The following is a 25,657-nucleotide window of genomic DNA, read 5'->3' on the forward strand; positions in this document are numbered from 1 at the left end:
ACTTTCTGGCATAGACAACAGTCCTGTAGGGACACAGTGCCCTAAGGACAACTTCAGGAGGTTGGTCACAGCGCCATATATTTACTTCCAGATATGTACAGCACTCACCTTCCCTCCATCAGCATTATACTCCTTCTCATCCCCTTCCAAAAGCCTGGCCAAGCCGAAGTCAGTGATCTTCACATGGTTGGGTGATTTCACTAAGACGTTACGGGCTGCCAAGTCCCGGTGGACAAGTCTCCTCTCTTCCAGGTACATCATTCCCTAAGGACGAAGAACAGTAAAATAATCTTAATGAGTCTCATATGATTTTTTAGAATGACTTTTCACTGGTGACACGTAAAACCCATAGTTCTTTTATTAGTATTCAAGATAAGAAAAATTACTCAGAGGGCAGAAGTTCATCACCACCCTTGGTCTGAGCAGGAGGTGGGATCAGACAACCTTAGGTTCCAATGTCAACAATTCCATAAGGTTCTATGATAACTGCCAAAAGTAAAAAAAACAACAAAAAGCCACAAAGATATTTCCTTTCCTGCAGCAAATTTAAAATCTGGAAATGTGAGACAAAGAAAACAACTACGGCAGCCGTTATTTTTCAGACAGGAAATCTGAAGGCCATAAAAAAAATAACCCACTTCACCAGAGCCCCATAGACGTCAGGCCAGACTGGGAAACAATCCCAGCTCCTCTGCATTCCAGGCAAGTGTCTTCAATTCAAGATGAAGCTTCTTTATCCATCTCCACACGCTTTAAAGTTGGGCACAAATTTTTACTATCCTCAGTGGATTAGAAGGAAAACAATTCTGGATTCCAAGTGCTGCTGCACACTTGCTTTTTCACTCTCTTGTAGTATTAGAATAAGACGTGAGATCAATGGCCATTTTCTTTATGAGCATATGGAGTCTGTTAGAAGTGCTTTTGTCAACAAGCCCATCCAGCTGCCTTTAAAGTAACATTAACTCAAGCTGCCTGACTTTCACCTCATTCCTGCTCTGAGATGAACCATCTACCATCCGTATGGAAGTTTACTGTGTGACACTAAGATGAACACCAAAGCTTGGTCTTATTAATTATATGGCACACAAAGGATAGTCAGGCAGGGTTACAAGCCTGTAATTTCATTAAAAGGCATTTATGACATTAACCATCATTATAAGAACCTACAGATGAAATTACACACTTGATAATTACCCTTAAGGTATCTCCAATATATTAGTTCTTTATAATACAGATGGTCATTTTAAAAAAGTCAGTGTTGAGTATCAAAGAGATCATATTATCCTGTAATACAGATGCTAATTCAGAAAGTCACAGGTAGTGATTAAATAACCAGATTTCTCAGTATCATGGGCCACATTTTACTTCCTTTCACAGCAAAAGAAGCTCATACATACCTATCCCCATACACACAGCCCCACGGCCAGGAAGGCCAACAGCAGCCTGGCTTGGATGAGCCATGGTGTGGACAGCAGGAGTGGGGAAAAGATTTTGCCCTTATATTTGGTGTGGGCGAGGCTGCACCCTGAATCCTGGGTTCAGTTTTGGGCTCCTCACTACAAGAAGGACATTGAGGGGCTGGAGCACGTCCAGGGAAGGGAACGGAGCTGGGGAAGGGGTTGGAGAACAGCGGTTATAAGGAGCGGCTGAGGGCCCTGGGGCTGTTTCACCTGGAGAAGAGGCTGAGGGGAGACCTCATCGCTCTCTGCAGATCCTGAAAGGAGGTTGTAGTGAGGTGGGTGCTGGGCTCTTCTCCCAAGTGACAAGTGGCAGGACAAGAGGATATGGCCTCAAGTTGTGCCAGCAGAGGTTTAGATTGGATATTAGGAAAAATCTCTTTAAGGAAAAAGATTGGTGGAATCCTGGCAGAGGCTGCCCAGGGAGGTGGAGGAATGTCCGTCCCCAGAAGGGGTCACAAAATGTGTAGATATGGTACTTCAAGATGTGGTTTATTTGGCACGGTGAGGTTGTTTTGCTGGTTGGGCTGGATGAGCTTAGAAGTCTTTTCCTACCTTAATGATTTTACGATACCAGGAGGACAATATATATGGGTAAGCCACCACTCATGGTCACTAGGCCAGAACGCAGCCCTTTCTTGGCTGAAAGTGCATGTCTTTAGAATGAGCATCAAATGGAGCTCTGAACTGCTGTGCCTTTTAGGTGAAAAAATTCACTGCAAACACCGCTAAAAGGTTTGAAAATACATAGGAGACCATTTGGCATAAATGCTATTTCATTTTTAATGTGGTAGGCTTTGTTGCAGTCAACATGAAGGTGGTTTGAAAGGGGACACAGGGACTCTTTGGCACAAAGCAAACGGAATTTGTTTTTAAAAGCACTGCTAGTTGGAGCAAACACACCCTCTTGCCAACTGCAAATCAATATTGCTGGCTGTTGAGTACCAGAAGTGTAAGTCTTTGAAAGCATAATGGGTTTTGACATCAATTAAAACCTGTAGGAAAAGGACAAATAACTCTCTTCGGTCAAACAATCTTGAGTCACACAACAAACACACCACAAAACTAGGGGCACCGTGACTTAGCACAAGAATTACCAGCTGAAGAGACCTAATCAGCAGAAGATAACACAGTCAAAAGCGGTGATACTGTGTAATAGAGGAAAAGTAACCACCCAAGTGGCTGCATAACATTCAGGCAGATTGGGAAATCATATAAAGAGTTTCTCCCCGAACTAGGAGTCTCAAGGTGGTGCTCACACTTCCTTTCTATCGAGCTTAGGAAATAGCTCGAAGTTTTAGATTTAAAAGAGATACTTGTAAAACATGATCAATGCGATAACTCCCAATGTCCTTATCTAGTCAAAATTCTCAATACCTGAGAACAGGCAGGTGTCCCTGCCCATGACCAAGGGTTGGAACCGGATGGGCTTTAAGGCCAACCCAAACCATTCCATAATTCTATGATTCAATGAATAAGACAGAAGAGAAAAGAAAGGTCTGAACCTGCCAACAGGTCATTGTGGGTTTTCGCGATGAGGACACAAGAACCCAGAGGATTTTCCATGAGAATTTGCCAAGAGAATTCTGCTGCTACAAGAATACATTAGGTCTGGATAAAGCTGTCATTTTAAATAGATTAATTTTCACTTATTGGCACTGAAATGATACAAACATATTGCAGATTTCTTTTGGCAGAAATGAAGAAATGGAATGTCTATGTTGTTAAAATCAGAATAGATGACCTGTACCGAGGCTTTCAGCTCCTGTCATTAGCTCCTGGTGGCAGGAATGGAGGGTAAGGTGTCCAGAAACATCCTTCACCGAAGGAGTTAAAACAATCACACCCTTAGCCATGCCTCCTTGGTCTTATTTTACCTTCTTTACATATTAATCTCCAAGCATTTTTTTTTTCAAACAGGCAGGCTAACACTTCAGGATTTTCCACTGTTGATCCTACTCATTCATTTCCATTTATTCCCATCTTATGCCACTATTTAATATCATTTTAGTAAGATTATGCTTTATCCAACCTAACCTTATGCTCTCTCCTGAACTAGAAAGATGTGTAACCACTAGCTTGAATACAGCTCCCAAACAACTCCTGGCTTTCCTTTCCATCCAGAACGAGTGCAGTGTCTGCATCGCTGTGCTCACAGCTTACTTTACCTCCGCCAAACAAGCTTCTCAGGGCTTTTTCCCACCTGTGTTATCTGCAAAGCTAAAAACAACTCCTGTAGCGTTGACAGCTATAAAATCCTCTGCAGGTCCTTGACCCACAGAAATGTAAATCCCCTAAGGAATACCCAGTGTAAGTGCTTGATCGGACAGGCTGAGAGAGTTGGGGTTGTTCAGCCTGGAGAAGAGAAGGCTGTGGGGAGACCTTCTAGAGATCTTCCAGTACCCGAAGGGGCTACAAGAAAGCTGGGGAAGGGCTGTTCACAAAGGCATGTGGTAAAAGGACAAGGGGCAGTGGGTGTTAACTGGAAAGGGGCAGAGTTAGACTAGGCATAAGGAGGAATTTCTTCACAGTGAGGGTGGGGAGGCCCTGGCCCAGGCAGCCCAGAGCAGTGGTGGCTGCCCCATCCCTGGAGGGGTTCAAGGCCAGGTTGGATGGGGCTTGGAGCCCCTGATCCAGTGGGAGGTGTCCCTGCCCATGGCAGGGGTGGAACTGGATGGGCTTTGAGGTGCCTTCCGACCCAAACTACTCTATGCTTCTATGATTTTCCTGATACCCCATCATCGAGTTATGTGTAAGAGAACAGGTACATATATGCATATATTTTTAGTAAATGAGATTATACAAGCCAAATGAAAACAATCTAAACATGTGAATACTCCAGCATTCACTGCAGCAATAGTGTCTAAACATCTACTAAGCCAAGAATTATCATTCAGCGGCGGTTTTGAACATGGCAGAAGTGCCATATGCATCTCTTATCTTTTGACACAACATAGAAGCAGGATAACAACAAATACTCTGTATTACACAGCTGGTGCCATCACCACCCAAAAGCCCAAGATCAAACACCAACAGGAAATTTTATGTGAGTTACAAGACAAACCTGCAAGTGCCCCCAGACCCTGACAATGGGAAGAGATCTGTTTGCAAAAATGACACTTGAAAGTCCAATGCAGAAGATGCTGCGCTGTGGCATTTGTGGGGTGACTTGTGGAAGTCACACATCTTTCAGGACTTGTCTGAATTAGAGGTATGCAGATCCCCCACCATTATCAAACTATAAGATGTCCAGTTAATAAGAAACCCCATATTTCAGTGTACATATTAGAATATCCACTTATAGAGCAAGCCTTTGACGTTGAAATCACCGAGAGGAACAAATTCAAAACAAAGCTATCAAGGATCAGTTGTCCCATTATCTCCGAGCCCAAATTCATCTCACACCAAAATGAGAATCAGCCATGACCTACCTGTCACTGATACACCCTCATCACAGTCAGGACAGAGGCTTCCTCACAGAGACTGTCATTAGAAATGCAATTATTGCTAGGATCCCTTAACATAAAATCACTTTCTGAATCAGCACGTAACACTATTAAGAAGTCAAACAGCCACCGCTAACAGTGATAACACAGAGAAGTGGTGGAAGCCTCCATGTAACTTTAGGATGAGCGAGGAATAGCCTTTTATCTTTCACAATGGTGCTCCTCATCCTCACCCAGTACCAGAGTCCTGTGCTATATAACTTGGTGCTGGTGAGGCCGAACTTCGAATCCGGAGTTCAGTTTTGGGCTCCTCTCTACCAGAAAGACATTGGGGGGCTGGAATGCATCCAGAGAAGGGAATGGAACTGGGGAAGGGTTTGGAGAACAAGGGTTATGAGGAGCAGCTGAGGGACCTGGGGCTGTTTAGCCTGGAGAAGAGGAGGCTGAGGGGAGACCTCATCGCTCTGTGCAGCTCCGTGAAAGGAGGTTGTGGTGAGATGGGTGCTGGGCTCTTCCCCTAAGTGACAGCTGACAGGATGAGAGGGAACGGCCTTAAGTTGCACCAGATGAGGTCCAGATCAGACATCAGGAAAAATTTCTTCACTGAAAGGGTTCACAGGCCCTGGCGGAGGATGGTTGGACTTGATGATCCAGTGGGTCCTTTCCAACCTGGTGATTCTGTGATTCTGTGGTGCAGTCACCATTCCTGGCAGTGTGTAAAAGATGGGTGGATGAGATGCTCAGGGATCTGGTTCAGTAGTGGACAGGTATGGTTAGATTCAACAACCTCAAAGGTCTTTTCCAACAAGTGATTCTATGATTCTATATGGACCTTTATGTAGACTTACACAGCAGTCAAACCACCTGCTGCCCAGGTCCCTTCTACACACCTGAGATTGCACCTGTGAAAATGTAGTCTCTCCTTTCAGAAGCAGCCCCAAACGCTCTTGCAGGACTTCAATCAGTCTTAGAAGTCTTTTGCCCTTGCCCACACAACTGCTAACCTGCCCTGCCCACACGCTCATACATTTCACACTAGGCTTCCAACAGCAACAGGGAGACTAATAGCAAAGCTGAGGCTCGTAATAAGCCAAGACAGCTTTGTTAAAGGAAGGGAGAAGGACGGCAAAGAAATGGCCATGAGGAGCTTAACTCCAGTAAGAATTTCCTACCTGTCACTTTTCAGCCTTCATCACTTTCAGTACAATTACTAGGGGGAAAATAATCAGTAGTTTTACCAGCTGAGGAGGATTCTGCTCTCTACTCAACACTCTATTCCCAGAGCTGGCTAGAAAAAATAGAGGACAATTATCTTCTTGAAGAAAATCATTGAAGACGTTGCCTCTTGTGAGGGCCTGGCTCAGGCTGCCCAGACCGCCAGACCGCTCATGGCTGCCCCATCCCTAGAAGTGTTCAAGACTAAGTTGGATGGGGCTTGGAGCAACCGGATCCAGTGGGAGGTGTCCCTGCCCATGGCAGGGGTGGAACTGGGTGGGCTTTGAGGTCCCTTCCAACTCAAACCATTCCATTATCAGAATGGCTTGTATCAGAAACGGTGTGACCAGCAGGTCCAAGGAGGTGATTCTCCCTCTGCACTCGACACTGGTGAGACCGCACCTTGAGTACTGTGTTCAGTTCTGGGCCCCTCACCACAAGAAGGATGTTGAGGCTCTGGAGCGTGTCCAGAGAAGAACAACGAAGCTGGTGAGGGGCTGGAGAACAAGTCTTATGAGGAGCAGCTGAGAGAGCTGGGGTTGTTTAGCCTGGAGAAGAGGAGGCTGAGGGGAGACCTTATTACTCTCTACAACTACCTGAAAGGAGGTTGTGGAGAGGAGGAAGCTGGGCTCTTCTCCCAAGTGACTGAGGACAGGACACGGGGGAATGGCCTGCAGCTCTGCCAGAGGAGGTTCAGGTTGGATATCAGAAAAAAATTCTTCACAGAAAGAGTCATTGGGCACTGGCAGAGGCTGCCCAGGGGTGGTCGAGTCACCTTCCCTGGAGGTGTTTAAGGAATGGGTGGATGAAATGCTTGGGGACATGGTTTAAGGGAGTGTTGGGAATGGTTGGACTCGATGATCCAGTGGGTCCTTTCCAACCTGGTGATTCTATGATTCTATGATTATTCTATGTATTTTCATTAGAACCAAAGCCCTTTGGGGACGGCTGCCGGAGATGCACTGAGTTGTGCTGAATCACTAACTAAATTCTATACACAAGTCTGTGCGAGATGCAAGACTTCATTCTGCAGGACCATTCAAAGGAAGAAAAATAAGACACAGAACTTCCCCTGCTGCAAGGATCTCAGCTGGACCAGCAGACAGCAGGTGTACTAGAAAGGCTTTTCTTTTTTCCCTGGTGTGACTTTTGGCTGCTTTCTCTAATAAACATTATTGTCTCCCTAAACAGAGGGAATGTTGATCTTAACCCATCCAGAAATGAAAAGCAGCCTGCCTTTCTTCGATAATAACTTCCACCCACCAAAGCCAGCGCACAGGGCAGATCCATCAAACAGGGATGTGATAGAAGAAAATTTCCAGCCCAGCTCAAATCCCATGGACATTAATTTTCCAGCCTTGGGGACTGCCCTCTTTTCATCCTCATAACTGGAGGCTACCTTAATAAGAGAGGTCACCAGGGAAAGCTTGAAATTATCATCTTTTCCCCCACATACCCCATGGAAAAAGTATAATTTTACCTGTGGCTAGATATGCTTTCAAGGAAAATGCAGTGCCCTTTGTTGTCAGGAGCAACCAGAATCATCTCAGTAGCTGCTGCTCCAGAGATAGCTGTGGGAAGGAAGAACCAACCCTGCTCTGAGATGCACTGACTCAGCTGCTGAGGTGTGATTTGTTATGTAGGTCTGCATGGGAGCTGGGGCTGGAGGTCATCCTCACAGCCAGGGGAGAGAGAAGGATGCTAGTATTCCAGCCAAAAGCTGCCAGACTGAGCCGGGGACTCGCACTTTGGGCAGTGCGCTCCTCCAACAGAGGGAAGGGCTCCAAACACACCCGGGGTTCATCCAACTCCAGTAAAACTAGTAAGGGAGATCCATTCCAGCATCCTGGGCTGTAGTGTAATCCCAAATATTTAGGAATTCAAGTATTTCAGATTTGATGTTTTTGAAGAAAACTGGTTGCCCAGGTTGCCCAGATCACTCGTGGCTGCCCCATCCCTAGAGGTGTTCAAGACCAAGTTTAATGGGGCTTGGAGCAACCAGATCCAGTGGGAGGTGTCCCTGTCCACAGCAACTGGATGGGCTTTGAAGTCCCTTCCAACCCAAACCATTCCATGATTCTATGCTTTCCCTACAGCCACTTTGGACCTGTCCACCTGACCTGACAACTGAAGCTTTGCTAGACCTGCAGTCCAAGCTGGTGTGATAGGAGCAGCGTGGATGCTGTGTGTTCATGCTTACCAATAAATGCCTTTTCTCATAGTCTTGTTGTGATGTTGCTAAATCTCTTCAGACCAAAAGAAGCAAGCTCGAGACTACCTGCATCTGACTTGTGAGGCAGGATCCAACTACAGCTCGCTTATCACCCCTATGGAAAGACAATCAATGTGAATACAACTCCTGCACTGGTACCTTCAGCTAGTTCTGCATGAAAAGAGTTAGCAGCGATGTTTTGCATCTTAGTCTTACATCTCTCCGTGTGTGGATCATCCAGAAGTACAAATTTCATCGTCTCATGCATGAGGGCGTGATCGCACACTGTCTGACTCAGCTGAAGCACAAAACTGAGATGATCTGGCATCATACCAGCCACAGGAGGACACACTGACCGTGGCAGCCCATTACCCAACAAAAGAACAAGTCTGGAAATAAAACAAGTCTACATCAGATCTTTGCTCCACATCACGTGGCTGCTGCAGTTTATTTCTTCCAGTAATAGGAGTCCTAAAGCCTGATTTACTGCCTTGCTGAGCTACGGCCCAAAACACAAAATAAAAAAGACGCTAAAGAAGAAGAGGTCAAAACAAAGTCATTGAAGCAAGAGGAAAGGAAGGTGGCTTTGAGGCTGAAGTTCAGATAAGAATTAGAGGAAAAAGGCAGGTTACTCCAAAATGAGAGATGGTTCATACAGGGAGAAAGAGTAGAAAGAAATGAGAGGAGAAGCAAGTCCACCAGCTTAGGACATTTCAAGACTTAATTGACTGGACTGAGCAGACATTTCAATGGCCCCAGACCCACCGCAATCCAGCATTAAAATATCAGGAGTGCCTTCTCACCCTGTCAAAGCACAGATAAATGGGTCACTACTGAACTAATTGGTTTATGGATCTGAGACACCACCCACTGGATCAGGGGCTCCAAGCCCCATCTAACCTGGCCTTGAACACCTCTAAGGATGGGGCAGCCACCACTGCTCTGGGCAGCCTGGGCCAGGGCCTCCCCACCCTCACAGCATAACATTTCTCCCTAAGATCTCATCTCAGTCGCCCCTCTTCCAGGTTAAAACCATCCCCTCCTCATCCTCCCTGATCCAGAGCCCCTCCCCAGCTTTCCTGGAGCCCTTTCAGCTCCAGGAAGCTGCTCTAAGGTCTCCCCACAGACTTCTCTTCTCCAGGCTGAATAACCCCAACTCTCCCAGCCTGTACAGGAGGTGCTCCAGCCCTCGGATCATCTCCATGGCCTCATCTGCACTCGCTCCAACAGCTTCACGTCCTTCTGTGCTGAGGACTCCAGAACTGAACTTAGGGCTCCAGATACCCAGTACCCCAGAAGGAGGTTTTGTTCCCTTGTCGTCATCAAGCCCATCCTTTGTCTGAGCTACCCGGCCTTTGGGAGTATTGCCCGATGTTGGAAGAGAAAACAGTGAGGCGGAAATCTCCTACTGGTCCCTGAGTAAGAAAAAGACTGAGTGTTGAGGCTTGGATGGCTGTCCTGCTGCAGGGACGTCCTCCCCCAGCTCTACCACAGCGCCTGGGCTCTGCTGGTCAGAATTCAAAGCTTGGTGTGCCCACAGATGCTGACACAACTCACCCTTGTCCAGGAAGCACCGATCACTGAGCACTGTTTGGCTGCAACCACGACTGCGTGTCGTCAACACCTTTTTTTTTTTTTTTTTTTTTTTTTTTTGTAAAAGAAGCCTTTTACAAGTAACTCTGCCAAGTAACTCTGTTAAAGAGGCTGGCAGGAATCGTCCTTTTGACAAAGACTGAACTGCCGTTTCAAAAGCGGATCCCAGTAACCCGTGCTAGGCAAACCAGTAGGAAGGATGTACCCATCCTCTGATTTGGGGAGAGCTCAGACATCTCAGCTCCCACAGGATCACACACTCCTAAAAAGTGTTTGATGCTTTTCAAAGTGTCAACCAAAGAAAGAGGTATCAGTGCATTAATGATTTGAAAGGGCTTTTTGAACGCTCTTCTCCTCTCTCATTAACTGCCACGGTTGGACCAGCTCCGGCTCCTTCCTCTGCAGAGGCAGGCAGGCTAAACCTATCCTATAAAGGAACTCCCAGTGCAGCTTTAGCAGCGGAGCGGTGACCAGGGCTCTCTTCCTACTCCGCAGTTACAAACTGCCCACGAGGGAGGTAACTTGGCTTTGTCGAAGAGAAGCCTGCGAGCAGGCTGTGCTGGGGAAACAGGAACACACCAATCACCGTGCTGCTTTTCCCCACCCCAGCCACTGACCTCTTGCCAATACAATTACAACTGCGAGAGTACATTGTGTAGTGCATCCACTCTCTCCAAGAAAGTGTATTTAAAATGGATTACTTCTGCTCCTTAGGCAGGCGATCAATAGAGATGTGGACTGCAATAAGTACAGAGATGTCTGTGGGCTGCAGCACTTATCCTCTGTGTCTCTTCAGAAATTAATTAAAAATCAATGAAGTGTGCAGCCTATTAATAAGGAACCTCCAGATTAACAGATACAAGCACAGCCTTCCCTTAGCTTCAGAACAAATGCAGCCACAGCGCAAACACATTAGAAATTCTCCAGCACTTCAAACACCACCATAAGAACTGTGACCTTTCACAGCTCTGCCCTGCATCTGATGGAACCGCAACAGTCTCAACTTTACACACCCTTAATAAATTATATGATATTTCTTTCAAGTTGGTTAAACGGGAGGACCTGAGGTAAGCATTAACAGGCTTCTATGCTGGCGTTCTAGAAAACGGTCTTGTGACAAAGCAAAATCACCAGCATGAAGATCGGATCCAGCAAATATCACCCAACCGTGTCCTGGGCTGCGTCCAAAGCAGTGGGACCAGCAGGACAAGGGAGGGGATTCTGCCCCTCTGCTCTGGTGAGACCTCACCTGGAGCCCTGCATACAGTTCTGGAGTCCTCAGCACAGGAAGGACATGGAGTGAGGCCAGAGGAGGCCACGGAGATGATCCAAGGGCTGGAGCACCTCCCGTATGATGACAGGCTGAGAGAGTCGAGGTTGTTCAGCCTAGAGAAAAGAAGGCTTTGGGAAGACCTTAGAGCAGCTTCCAGTGCTGAAAGGGGCTCCAGAGAAGCTGGGGAGGGACGTTTTACAGGGGCCCAGAGTGATAGGATGAGGGGGAATGGGTTTAAACTGGAAGAGAGTAGATTAAAATTAGACATTAATAAGAAATTCTTCACAATGAGGGTGGAGAGGCCCTGGCCCAGGTTGCCCAAAACAGTGGTGGCTGCCCCATCCCTGGAGGTGTTCAAGGGCAGGTTGGATGGGGTCTTGAGCAGCCTGATTTAGTAGGAGGTGTTCCTGCCCATGGCAGGGGTGGGACTGGATGGGTTTAGTGTCCCTTCCGACCCAAATCACTGTATGAAATAATAAGCAAAGCTGTGTTTTAGAAGGAGAACGACAACATGACTCACCCCTAGGGACTGCTCCTAGGTCTCAGGAATCCTGGTCCAATACAACACCTCTTTCCCCTTAGTAACAAATCTACCTTTTCCAAACAGCTTTCTGAGCAACGAGTACTGACCCAGTAGCAGATGATCATTTTCCACTGGAAGGGCATGGATAAACTGGCAGCGACATGCAATGCATGCATGATTTTCCAGTATGCACCTTATAAGAATAAAATATGTGACAAAACAGGTCTTTCTTGTGCTCTGTGTGCTTGGGTGGTTCAGATGAGACAATGCCTTTGGACAGCTGAACTTGTTCTCCCCTTCCTTCAGGCAGCGCATACAAAGGGAACGCCGCGGTGGCCACTCTTGGGTGTTCCAATGGGAATCCTACCAGAAGAGGAAACAGCAGCTTCCTGCTTCGCAAAAGGCAAATGTATCAATAATTGCACTGAACGCCGTGAAATGCTTGAGAAAGGAAGGGTTTGACCTCAAGATACATATTCCATACAGCACTTTTTGTCCAATTAAAAGCTTTTTAGCACCATCCTGTGTTTTCAGTACATTAGGGTGACCGTGGTTTGTTTTTCCCAGCAGACAGAGTGGCTGGTGCTGGATTTCCAAGTGAGGCACCTCTACTCGAAAGATGTCCCTGAAGCACACAGAGCTGCAGGGCTCTGTACGACCCCTTTGCAAATCATACTTTTGGTGTAGATAGGAATTGGGAAGGTTTAGATTGGATATTAGGAAAAATGTCTTTACTGACAGTGGTGAAGCCCTGGCAGAGGCTGCCCAGGGCAGGGGTGGAGTCTCCATCCCTGGAGAGGTTCAAAAAGCGTGTAGAGATGGCACTTTGGGACGCGATTTAGTTAGCATGGTGGGGTTGGGCTGATGGTTGGACTGGATGATCTTGGAGGTCTTTACCAACCTTAACAATTCTATGAACACCACAGGACAATGAAAGCATCGCTTCTCCCAGAAACCACTGCTTTCCCAAGCTGTTCCACTGCATGGGCCACCGGGCTTTGCAGCAGAAGAGTGGTCCAAGGGCACGCTCACCCTCTCCTACTCCAATTTTCTTACGTGAGCAGAGCGAGCAGTGGGAATGCACAACAGCTTCTGCTTAGGACTGCAATATTGTTCTACAAACGAAAATGTTCTGAATTTATTCTAAATGCTTTTGATACTCTGATTCAAGAGACTTCTTGAATAAATTAAAGCTTTGAACTTCCAAACTGTTGCCACTCGGTTTCTGAGCACCTCTTAAAACCCCACATCACAGGTAACCATAGTTACCTACTCCATGCTTTTTTCCCCCTCCCCTTTTCTAATTGAGAAGCTCAGGACAGCTGACAGAACAGGAGAGGGCAGCCATGCAAACAGAGTGTGCGAGCTGATAATGGCTGGAGAAACCTGCTAAATAATCCATTAACCCTACTCAATAAACGCAGCTGAATGCTGGACTGAGGTGGGGGGAAGGCACAAATGCGGTTTCAAGAGACACTCTTTCGCCGCAGCAAAACTGCCGTGTTATTATTGATGGTTCAGAGCATCGCTGTACTGATGCGGAGGGCCCCCAGAGCGCCAGTCAAACAGACACCGTGCCCTGCCACATCCATGCAGGGAGGTGCTCATGTGCTCCCTGAGTGTACACAAGACACAGTCAGTGGTTTTAGACAGTAAGAGACCTCAACTCAGCCCTACAACAGTAACAGCGGCTCCATGGAGATGCAGGGATAACACTTCCAATCATAAATCTCTTGGCTGCAAGACCTTAGAGATCAGAGTCTAACCACACCTGACCATGACTAAACCATATCTCTGAGCACCTCATTTACCCATTTCTTAAACACCTCCAGGGATGGGGACTCCAGCACCTCCCTTGCATCCAAGGCAAGTTTAGACAAGCCCTCATATCCCTTTGTTACAGGTTCTCACACAAAATACGGTATCATTCTACCCTTTCAGTATATGGACTCAGGTAATTACAGTGCGCTGACTGCAGTAATATTTTGTGCTACACATCATTTCACTCGTCCTGCAAAGCGGTTCTGCAGTTCTGCCAAGGGACCACAGTCCTACACAGAGGACAAACTACTTCTGAAGCTGTAAATGCCTGAAAAGAAAGCTTCATTATATCCTCAGAACAAAACTGATTCTTCCTTTTGCCCAGATCCCAGACTCAAGCTTTCAAAAGCCATTAACTCTTGAAGTGCATCCCAGTGCTGGAGGTTTCAGTTCCCAACCTGAGGAACTTCTCAGCGAGTGAGAACTGGCCGTTCTAATTGATATCTGTACATTCCCAGCTACAGCAAACACTTCGGTTACAGCTACATTTTCATCAAGCTGTCATCTCCGGAGCAGCAGATGCCATCATTTACTCAAAGAGAAAGAAAAGGCTTGTGATGTCAACACCTCGAGATCTGAGCATGTGGGTGGGCAAATACATTGGAAATTTTTAGCACTGCTGAGCTGAAACAGGTGACCTGAAGTAGAACAAAGAGGAATTGGGGCAGGTGTATTTCTACTGATAGTAACAATTCAATTGTCTTAAAACTCAGCACCTGAGTCACTAAACTTAAAGGGAGCTTTCCCATTACTTGCAACTGAGAGAGCTTTAAGCCCTAGGTCAGCGCTGCTACCACTGTGCGGCACCCTGGGACCTGAAATGGTTTTTAGACACAGGCAAAGTAATTCCACAGGGAAGCACAGGAAACCTAGCACCCCGCAGATCCTCTACAATCCCAAGGCTTCTTTGAGAAGACCCACATTTCACTTTTCTCCCCAACTATGAACCCACACTGTTTCGCCTCTCACAGACATGAATTTTCCTATGATATACAATGACAAATGGCTAGCCCTGGCTACGGAAGGTGCACTGGGCATCGCCTGGAGAGGCCTTTGAGCAGAAATCAACTTCTTCCTCTAACCTGTGACCAAGACCTTCTGGGGACTGGCCACTAACACCCTGCTTTGGAAGCCGTACTCATTCCTCCTGTGGTTCTGCAGTAGTGTTTCCATGCTCAGACCACTGTTCCTGCACTGCTGATTTGCCACAGAGCCACAACTGTGTTTGCTAAATTGTCACAGAGACATGCGGACCTTTTTCTTAGCACTGAAATGAGAAGACCCATAAAAGAAAGGGTCTGCTATGAGTAAAATACCTGCTGTGAAAGAGAAGAGAAGAGAAGAGAAGAGAAGAGAAGAGAAGAGAAGAGAAGAGAAGAGAAGAGAAGAGAAGAGAAGAGAAGAGAAGAGAAGAGAAGAGAAGAGAAGAGAAGAGAAGAGAAGAGAAGAGGAAAAAAGAAGAAGAATGGAAGAAGAAGGAGAAGAAAAAGGGAAGGATAGAAAAGGAGAAGAAGAAGGAAGGAAGAAAAAGAAGGAGAAGAAGAAGGAGAGGAAAAGAGAAGGAAAGCAGAAAGTCTTCTATTGATTTTGGTTCATTTGGATCAGATCCCAACATATAAGAAACCCCCAAGCACAGTTTCCATACGTCTCTTCGCTGGGACTTTTCAGCCATGCCTCCATTTCTTGGCTGCTGCATCCCCAGTTACTTTGTTCTCTTTTTTGAACTGCCTACATATTCCAAAGGCTCAGCTGTAGAAACTCACCAACTCCCCAAGGACCCAATCATGCCCTTTCTTTTTTTCTCCTCTTCAATCGAAACTAACTGGCACCAGGCTTAAAATGTTTCTGTTTCTTGACTGAAACACACTGATTAAAATATAGGCAGAGGCACCCTTGAACAGAAATACCTTATCACAGGTCTTTCTAGTGAGGGTTCTTCGGGAGCACAGCAAAGAAACTCAAAGTGAGGAAAGCATAAAAACCCTCAAGTCAATAAATGCTGCACAGTCACCAGGTGGGATGGATTGTAACAGAAAGAACTTTTCTAGAGGCGCCAAGATCGGTGAGGGTGCCTAAGGGTCACATATGGGCACCTATCAACTGCTTTCTTGGCCATGAAATTATTACTAGAACATAACACACACATAGAGAATCCTCGCTCTGCCTCTCCAGGGAGCTCACAGAACTCCTCCAAATCACAACACAAGGCAAATCATAGAATCACAGGGAAGGGACCTCAAAGCCCATCCAGTCCCACCTCCTGCCATGGGCAGGAACACCTCCCACTGGATCAGGGGCTCCAAGCCCCATCCAACCTGGCCTTGAACCCCTCCAGAGATGGGGCAGCCACCACTGCTCTGGGCAGCCTGGGCCAGGGCCTCCCCACTCACATGACTTCTAACCACAGACACACAGCACAGCCACATGCACCTCCCGTCCCATCTTATATATCACAAGAGCTCTAAAGTGGCCATTCTCTGTTTTCATTAAAATTGACATTTACCTAAATTTCTTTTCACCACTTCATGTACTTCAGCTTGGCTCCCTAAGAAACGAGGCTGGTGCAATCCTGATGGGTGCATATCTATCTTTCGAGTTCTCCCTCTCTAATAATTTTGGGAGCTTTCAGCCCGATTTGGCACTAGATTTGTCCAAAAGTTTTGCATTCTTTGGAGTTTCCTGAAAGCAGGGAGGCAAGGAGAGGAGAAAGACACTGATACTTTTCCTCCTACTGTGACTGCAGCCTTTCCCGGGCACTGGAGACCTCACATAAGAGAGAGACATTATTGAGGATACCTTAACTAGCACCAGGAACATATTAAATTCCAGATAACCTAATCACGAGACATAAATCACAGGCAAACAGCTTTCAGCAGCTCCACTACTCATAAAACTGCTTTTCTAAAGAGCTCCAGGGGGCCTCATTGATCACAAATTCCATGAAGTTCTACCGGAGGAGAAAATGCCGCCCTATTTACATACACTTATCTCAACTAAAACTCAGCCTTGGTGCATCGGCTTTGAGGACCTGCAGACCAGCACACAACCACCCATGGGATGCTGAACACCCTCTCCCTTGCGCTCCTAAACGACATCGAAGGGCAGCTACAGAAATGCTGGTAATGGGCTCAGGGAGCGCCTTCAGGAAAAATACTGAGAATTTTGTCCTTCGCATGGCAATTTCTGTGACAGAGCCTCACCCAACTCAGCCCACGATGACTGCCTGGCCTCAGATCTACCACAGCTACAGTCCCCTGCATGGTGTCATAGCCTGCGGACAGGAGGTATCCAGGAAATAGGAAAGACACAGCCAGGGAGAGCTTCCCCTCACTACTAACTCTGGGGCTGGAAGCATGGGGTGGGATGCGCAGCTTTAGAAAGCTTAATCTATCTGCGTCTTGCAAAGGTCAAGGGATTGAAGCTGTTTTAGCCTCACACTGCAAGTAGGTATGGAAGCAGGGCAGGTTTTCTCAATCCGGATGTGCCATGGCAGCAAGGCAGGAGCTGCCAGGTCCGGTAGGATGCTCTACTCCACAGCATAGTCCTGCTCGCAGGTCACAGGTTCCCACTATGCATTTCTACCCTGCCCTCCAACCTGCAGTGGGGTTATGACCTCTAGAACTTAAAATGGAGCAATGATAACATCCCCAGACCACAAAAAGGCTTCACGAAGCTGAACACAGATTATTTTTTTAGTTTTTCTGGGCTTGTTCAGCCTGGAGAAAAGAAGGCTCTGAGGAGATCTTATAGCGACCTTCCAGTACCTGAAGGGCCTAGAGGAAAGCTGGAGAGGCACTGTTCATAAAGGCTTGCGGTCACAGGACGAGGGGAAATGGGTGTAAACTGGAGAGGGGCAAAGTTAGACTAGACATTAGGAAGAATTCCTTCACTATGAGAGCGGCGAGACACTGGAACAGGTTGCCCAGGGAAGTTGCGGCTGCCCCATCCCCGGAGGTGTTCAAGGTCAGGTTGGATGGGCCTTGGGCAGCCTGAGCCAGCAGGATGTCCCTGCCCACGGCAGGGGGTTGGAACTGGATGATCTTTAAGGTCCCTTCCAACCCAAACTATTCTATGATTCTAATTTACTCCTCCTCAAGGACCTTTAAGGCTCTTCCGATAACAACTGGAAGCACCCTCTAAACTTCAGTGGGCTTGAGATCAGGTGGTTTTGAGGGAACTGGGTAGCTTTCCAATAGTGAGCTCTCTCTAAAGGTCCTGATGTGTCCTGCTGATGCTGCAGGTGCACTGGTATCCGGCTCTAACAAAGAGGCAATCCTACTACACACATGCCCAGGAAAAAAAGACATAGATTCATTTTACTTTGCTGCTCTTACCACTGGGTTGCTGAGCAATGTGGGTGGCAGCAGAAATGGAAGCAGGAGCAGGGAAGACTCTCCAAGACAGCCTGAAGGCAGGTGGTGTTCCATGGCCTGCTCCCACATGGACTCTCAGCTGTTTAATAATGTGGTTGAGCCTACAGTGCCGTTTTTTCCTGCAGCAGTAGCACTAATCACAGTCTCGTCTATCTCGATGCCTATTTTTATGAAACTCATACAAAGATAATATCATTGAGACCTTTTCTCCCCAGTCAAATCTGAATAAATTCAAGCAACAGTGTAAAAAGTTATTGCAAGGGAAACTGAAGACAGACACAGGGACTGCAATGAGGCCAATTTCCACAGAAAACCAGCAAAGCCCACAAACTTTTAAGAAAACTCAAGCACTTAGACATTCCTTTTTCCCAATGGAAAATATCTCCCCTTCCAACTTCTAAAGGAGATTTAAAACAAGCACCCAGCCTTGTCCTGAGGGGGAAAAAAAAGCCTCAACAACATTGGGTCTTATTTCATAGATGACAAACATGATGTAGCTCTGGTAGTTACTGTCTGCTTCATCTGAACAGATTGCTACTGCTCAGGACAAAGACTGTACTGGAGCATCTTTGCACCCCAAACTGGACCACCAGCCTGGCACAACCATGCCAGCAAGCCTGGGCAGCATCCAGGGATATTTTGCCAGGGATACCTTTCTTCTCTTTCCTGTAGGTGAAGCAGTGCCACAATTCCCCAGCAGCCACGCCATTACAAAAGGAATTGTTAATTATCCAGAAGGTTCACCAATACACATATCACATGGATGAATTTAACAGAATCATAGAATGGTTTGGATTGGAAGGGACCTCAAAACCCACCCAGTTCCACCCCTGCCATGGGCAGGGACACCTCCCACTGGATCAGGGGCTCCAAGCCCCATCCAACCTGGCCTTCAACGCCACCACTGCTCTGGGCAACCTGGGCCAGGGCCTCCCCACCCTCACAGAAAAACATTTCTGCCCAACATCTCATCTCATTTTCCCTCTTTCAGCTGAAAACCCTTCCCCCTCATCCCGTCTCTGCTCTCCCTGATCCAGAGCCCCTCCCCAGCTTTCCTGGAGCCCCTTTCAGCATTGGAAGCTGCTCTAAGGTCTCCCCACAGCCTTCTCTTCTCCAGGCTGAACAACCCCAACTTTCTCAGCCTGTTCTCGTACAGGAGGTGCCTCCTGCCCTTGTATCATCTCCGTGGCCTCCTCTAACAGACTCATGCCTTGCTGTGCAGTGGAATTAGAGCCAACATCACAGACACGGTAATGCCAACCCCAAAGACTGAAATAGCAAGGCCAAAGTCTCCAAAGAAAAAATATTTACTTCCTAAATTCTGAATTTAAAAATACTTGGGGGTTTTGTTCTTATTTGCCCTCCAGCCTCTCAGAAATCAGGGTATTCTTCAGCCCTGCACACAGGCTCAGCCATTCCTTGATTTTGCTTTAATGAAAGCAGAAAATCTCATAAGGTCTGACTGGAGATGAAGTCTTCAGAGTATTCTGAGGAATGGTGGTTTACAACACAACCGCGGGCAAGAGGGTGGATGTGCAAGAAGACTTGGAGAAAGGCATTCCCCAAACGTCCAACTGCAACTTCTTGAAAGGTCTAGATTTTAGTTCACCTTTTAAATCCATTATAATTTATCCCACGATATTCCTCCTATCAATTTATAATTTACATCCCCTAGCCCCTCAGTGCCTGGCAGCCTTCATCGGCCAAGGCATATGCAATCCCAGGCCAATATCCATGTGTGTGTTTACATTTTCAACACCTGAACAGCAGAGCCTTGTTACCTGTTGAACAAACAGTAGGTAAATCACAACAGGCAGCTGACCTAGCAGACACCAAGTGGTTTGGAAAAATCCCGCTGTGTGTATTTTAAGTAGGAAGTCAATTTTGCACATTTCTGAAGAGAAAATTAACTGTGGGAAAGGAGAACGGATAATGTTATTCCAGGAGTTGTGTGAAATAACATGGAAGCAGGTGGGAGCGAGAACCAGCTTTTATTCAGTATGGATGCGAGAAGGGATTCAGTCTGTTGAAGGACAAGGAAAAAGAGAAGGATCTAGAGAACAAAGGTTGTGAGGAGCAGCTGAGGGACCTGGGGTTGTTTAACCTGGAGAAGAGGAGGCTGAGGGGAGACCTCAAAGCTCTCTGCAGCTCCTGAAAGGAGGTTGTGGTGAGGTGGGTGCTGGTCCCTTCTCCCAAGGAACACGGGATAGGACAGATCCATGTCCTTCCTGCACTGAAATGGTGACAGCTGAAGAAATGGCAAACGAACGGTGGGGAAGAACTCACTGTCTGATGTGGCCGGAGGGATGTGGGTCAGTAAAGCAAGCAGAAGAGATTCTAACTTCTATTTAAAAGTTCCCAGGCAAACAGCAAACCAGACAAAAATTGGGTAGGGAGACAGAAGGAGGTGAATTCATGAGAGTGGTGCTCTCAGTTTTCAAAGGACGTCAGGTAAGGGCATTTTTAGCATTTGCCATTTGGAAGGAAATGACTATATTTTCTCTTGCAATTAGCTGAGCATTAGAATCAAAGCTATGCTACTTACACAGTTGCGATGTGTTTACTATTCTGGGTTGCGATTTTCTATATGTCTAATGCCAGTTTAATACTTTTATCTTTTATGACTTGCTTCAGACCAAAATAATCACTGTATTAATACTTTTTTCCTTACCCAAAGTAGTTCAATTCATTACCGCAGAAACAGCAAGCCTCTGCAGCCCGTCATTAATTCCTACTGTTTTAATTATGAGAAAGGAAAAGAATACTCTACGGAAAACTCTGTGCATAATGACACTGTAAATACAAATCTTAATGCAAAGCTATAAAGTACAAACCAGACGCATCAGCCGCTAAAGCAAGTTTCTGGTGAAGATCAGATTTGATTTGGTAGGGATTTAATTTTTCACTCAGCCAAGCCTAAACTCATTGAAATGAACTGCATCCCATCAGCCTGCAAGAGAAGGAAGCCCTTAAAACTGTCCTAACAATGAATTCAAACCACATGCCTGCACCTTAATTTGACAAAGTTCAGGGAAATGTCAGCTCTTAATGGTGCAGAAAAGACCTCTTTCTATAATGAGCAGAAATTGGGACTCTGATTCCAAACAGCTCTTCAACGGGAGGAAAGATTGGATAAAGATCCCAAGTCGGGCTCATTTCTAGTTCAGGCTTACTTCTTCAGCTGCTTTCACAACATAAGCTAAACAACAAACCCACTGCTGGCAGAACACATCGCTAACAGGACAGATAAGCTGCATATCTGAGATGGAGAGGATGTTCAGAGGTATGGACAGAGTTAACTAGGAACATGAGAAACAGGAGAAGGGAAATGATTGTGCTCCTCTAGTTGGTGCTGGCAAGGCCACACCTCAAATCCTGGTGCAGTTTTGGGCTCCTCACTACAAAAAGAATATTGAGGGGCTGGAGCATGTCCAGAGAAGGGAACAGAGCTGGGGAAGGGGCTGGAGAACAGGAGTTATGAAAGGTAGCTGAAGGACCTGTGTCTGTTTAGTCTGGAAAAGAGGAGACTGAGAGGAGACCTCATCTCCGTTTAAAAATCCCTGAAAGGAGCCTGTAGTGAGGTGGGTGCTGGGTTCTTCTCCCAAGTGACAAGTGATAGGGTGAGAGGAAACGGCCTCAAGCTTCACCAGGGCAGGTTCAGATTGAAATTAGGAAAAATATCTTCATGGAAAGGGTTCTCAGGCCCTGGCAGAGGCTGCCCAGGGAGGTGGTGGAGTCCTCATCCCTGAGGGGTTTAAAAGCTGGGCAGACGAGGTGCTCAGGGATCTATTTAAGCAGTGGACAGGGATGGCTGGACTCAATGATCTCAAAGTTTTTTTTTCTACAGAAAATTCCGTGACTCTATACCCATCCGGGACACGCTGCACATGGCTGGGAACAATCGAGGCACCAGGCAGCACCTGACAACAGACATGAACGCAGTAAGTACCTTCCGTGACCATTTCCATGTCATGAGCTTTTTGGCTTTTATGTTCCTGGTTTGAGCTGCTATTTCTTAACAAACATGGAAACACGGAATTTAAACACCTGAACAAGCCAGCAGGAAAGGTTGACAGACCAAGACTCACTCATCTCAAATGACCTCCGCTTCTTCCCTTGCCCCAGTTCTGAGTAGGACCATGGTAAGTGCCACTGTTCAGCGGGGAGGGGTCCTCGGGAGCCCTGTTAGTGAGGAAGGGTCCAGAGGAGCTCCATTCCCTCATTTTCTTAGGATGAAGGGCAGAAGCAATTGCAAACAAAAAGAGTTTCAGTTCTCACAGGGCTTGAGAGACCCACCCGAGCTGCTCTGATCCCATCCTTTGTTGAAGTTCTTTGCTGACTGGATAGCAGAAGAATTCCATCAAGGTTTGCTAGCTGCTTAAAAATTCGTTTTCCAAAGGGAAAAAAAAGTGCAATCCCTTCCCTTTTTCCCTGCCACCGCCACCCCCGCAGCCCAAGCAGCCACTCAGCAATTCGGCTGCCGGCTCTCCTCTCTCCCGCCCCTCTGTCTGCCTCTCTTTGACTGTGTTTTAAATCCCCCTTAGCGTGTTTCCTTAATGCACTGTCACACATTTTAATTGCAGCTCTCAGTCTGTCAACAATGAGCTCTGCCAGCTAAACAGAGCTCAAACTGCTTGCGGGTGGTGGCAAAGATCTATTAAAGTGGGGGGTAACAGTTTTTCAATAGCAGCCTTTCATGTAAAATACTAAACTGTAGCACAGCCTTTCTACTCCAGACTGCGATTAAACTGTAATTCCCTGATAGACTTATAACCGGGATTTCCTACCAGCTGGCTGGGGAAATTATTTCTGTACTTCCCCCAACAGAGCTGTTGTTGAGGTGGAACACACACAGACACACAAATGCACCTTCAGGTTTGCAGAACCTGTGTTGGGAAGGGAGGGATGCACACAGCTCCAGCCGGGGGGCAGGTTTCTACAGCGGATGGAGAAGCTCAGGTGCTTCCAGTTGGATAGGTTATTCCAGCAGCCCCCTCCTCCTGTGGTCTTACTCAATTTGCACAAATTCCCTCCAACAGGAGTATACTCATAGAATTGTATGGTTAGAAAAGACCTTTGAGATCGAGTCCAGCCGTACCTGTCCACTACGGAACCAGATCCCCGAGCACATCGTCAGCCCGGCTTTTAAAGCCCTCCAGGGATGAGGACTCCACCACCTCCCTGGGCAGCCTCTGCCAGGGCCTGAGAACCCCTTCAGTGAAGACATTTCTCCTGATATCTAATCTGAACCTGCACTGCCACAACTTAAGGCCATTTCCTCTCATCCTATCAGCTCTCCCCTGAGAGCAGAGCCCAGCACCCAACAACACAACCTCCTTTCAGGAGCTGCAGAGAGCGATGAGGTCTACCCTCAGCCTCCTGTCCTCCAGGTGAAACAACCCCAGGGCCCTCAGCCGCTCCTCATAACTCTTGTTCTCCAGCCCCTTCCCCAGCTCTGTTCCCTTCTCTGGATGCGCTCCAGGCCCTCAATGTCCTTCTGGTACTGAGGGGCCCAAAACTGAAGCCAGGATTCGAGGTGCAGCCTCACTGGCACTGAGTCCAGGAGCACAATCACTCCCCTGCTCCTGCTGGCCACGCTGTTTCTGATCCAAGCCAGGATGTCACTGGCCCCACCGGGGCCGCTGCTGGCTCATGTTCTGCCGCTGTTGACCAGTACCCCCAGATATTTTTCCACCAGGCAGCTTTCCAGCCACTCTTCCCCAAGCCTGGAGCGCTGCACAGGGTTGCTGTGACCCAAGTGCAGGATGTGGCACTTGGACTTGTTGAACTCCACACCAAAAGCCCTCCTCCTTCCCTTCCCCTGGCTGTAGGAACCTCAGCTTTCCTTCCAAAAGCCTTTCTTTACGTCCTCCCTGTCAGATGCTCACCTTGTTCTCCTACAATGACTTCCAAGCAGAGCCAGAACAGAGAACCTGGCCCTTTGCTACCTCTCTTATTTAACAGATTTATCCATACAATGAAAACAATAGGACATAGTCTCCACGGCACAAAACTTAAACAGACTTTGTACTTACAGCACATCTGGAGTGAAGGCAGAGGAGCAGTAACAGGTAACGCCAACACAGATTGCCGGCCAAAGGAAATGAGATGTGGAGGAGTAAGGAGCTCCAAGCAACCATTCTTAGCTTTGCAAACCGAGAGCACAGCATATGTTGTCTTTCTTACATTCTCCTGCTCTGGCAGAGCGGCATCCTGCTACTCATGGGCACCAGGATCGGGGCACGTTTCCCTCTGTACCAGCTCTGTGTCTGCTCACACTCTTCCACCTCAGCTGGGCTGTGCGTGCCAAGAGCTCCGCGCTGGTGACTTGTTATACCTGGGTGATGCACACAAATGCTCACGGCTTTCTCTTGGGTCAGAGGAACAGTAACCACCACCTTTCTAAAGTGTTCCAGCAATCTTAGCTGATTTAGATTGAAATAGGTCTGATTTAGACTGAGGTTTCAGCACAAGGAGTGCTGTGACAGCCCCAGGGGAGTGCCCTCTCCAGACAGCACAAGGAGAGTCGAAGGGGACAGTGTTCCCCACCTTTGCTGTTGTGATGAGAGGGTCAAGGAGCAGAGTGGCTGCTCTGGGTACTGCTCATCCATTAACATCCACAGTGATCCCATGGATGCTCCCCTACATGCCTTGCAACTGGCAGCAGCAGCGGGATCATCACATCCCCCCTAAACATCACCCGCACATCTTAAAGATGGAGGTGGGAGGCCTGAGGCCCTCAGAAAAAGGAAGGTATGGAAGAAAACACTGCAGAAAACATGAAGATGAGCTCACAGTTCCAGTGACAGAGGAATGACAAGAGGTGTTGCTGCATGGCAACTGCCGGATGCCTCTGCACAACAGGGCAGAGTGCTGGGATCCAAACCTAAAACGAAACGTGGCAGAGCTAACCACGCACGAGGAAAACCTTGTTGTAACCAGGGGATAAAACCACACAAACCTGCTATACTAAAAATTCTTCCTTATCCCAAACATCTCCTAATTTCCAAAGCTCTATGCCTTTGTTCAGGCAGATTTGGCAGCAAAGGCATTAAGGAGATCTGCAGTGATCCCAGTGGGGCATGGAGCAACACAAGATGTTTCCTTTTTGGTGGTGGCGTAACACACTAGAGGAAACCATTGTAAGACAAGAGTGACCAGGAAAGGGCTGTACCACCTCTGGTACCATCTCGTAATCATTTCACAGTGTATAACCTCATTTCTACACCTCTGCTATGAGGACAGGCTGGGGGAATTGGGGTTGTTTGAGAAGAGAAGGCTGCGGGGAGACCATAGAGCAGCTTCCAGTGCTGAAAGGGGCTCCAGGAAAGCTGGGGAGGGGCTCTTGGTTAGAGAATGCAGGGACAGGATGAGGGGGAATGGCTTTAAATTGGAAGAGGGAAGACTGACATTAGACATTAAGAAAAAAATTCTTCACACCGAGGGTGGGGAGGCCCTGGCCCAGGTTGCCCAGAACAGTGGTGGCTGCCCCATACCATAAGGCATACATTGAAGGCCAGGTTGGATGGGGCTTGGAGCCCCTGATCCAGTGGGAGGTGTCCCTGCCCATGGCAGGGGGTGGAATTGGGTGGGCTTTGAGGTTCTTTTCAACCCAAACCATCCCATGGTTCTGTGATTTCTTAGTACGGATATAGAAAACATCGCTCCTGCAAATAAAGACCTGGGATTGTTTTCACAGTGATTTAATTTTATCGGGTGCACTTCTAGGCCTTATTTTAAGTGC

At 47.3% G+C, this 25,657-nt stretch overlaps 1 protein-coding gene across 3 annotated transcripts in view; it reads right to left on the minus strand.

Annotated features, from left to right (window-relative positions):
• ERBB4 (erb-b2 receptor tyrosine kinase 4) overlaps nucleotides 1-25,657 on the minus strand; it is a 669,634-nt gene that overhangs the window by 37,781 nt on the left and 606,196 nt on the right. For all 3 annotated transcript variants that reach the window (XM_054070102.1, XM_054070100.1, XM_054070101.1), the window contains exon 21: nucleotides 109-264. In XM_054070102.1, coding sequence (XP_053926077.1) covers nucleotides 109-264 — 156 coding nt within the window. The remainder of the gene's footprint in view (nucleotides 1-108; nucleotides 265-25,657) is intronic.

This window comes from Cuculus canorus, chromosome 6 (assembly GCF_017976375.1).
Source record: "Cuculus canorus isolate bCucCan1 chromosome 6, bCucCan1.pri, whole genome shotgun sequence".
Classification (NCBI taxonomy): Eukaryota; Metazoa; Chordata; class Aves; order Cuculiformes; family Cuculidae; genus Cuculus; species Cuculus canorus.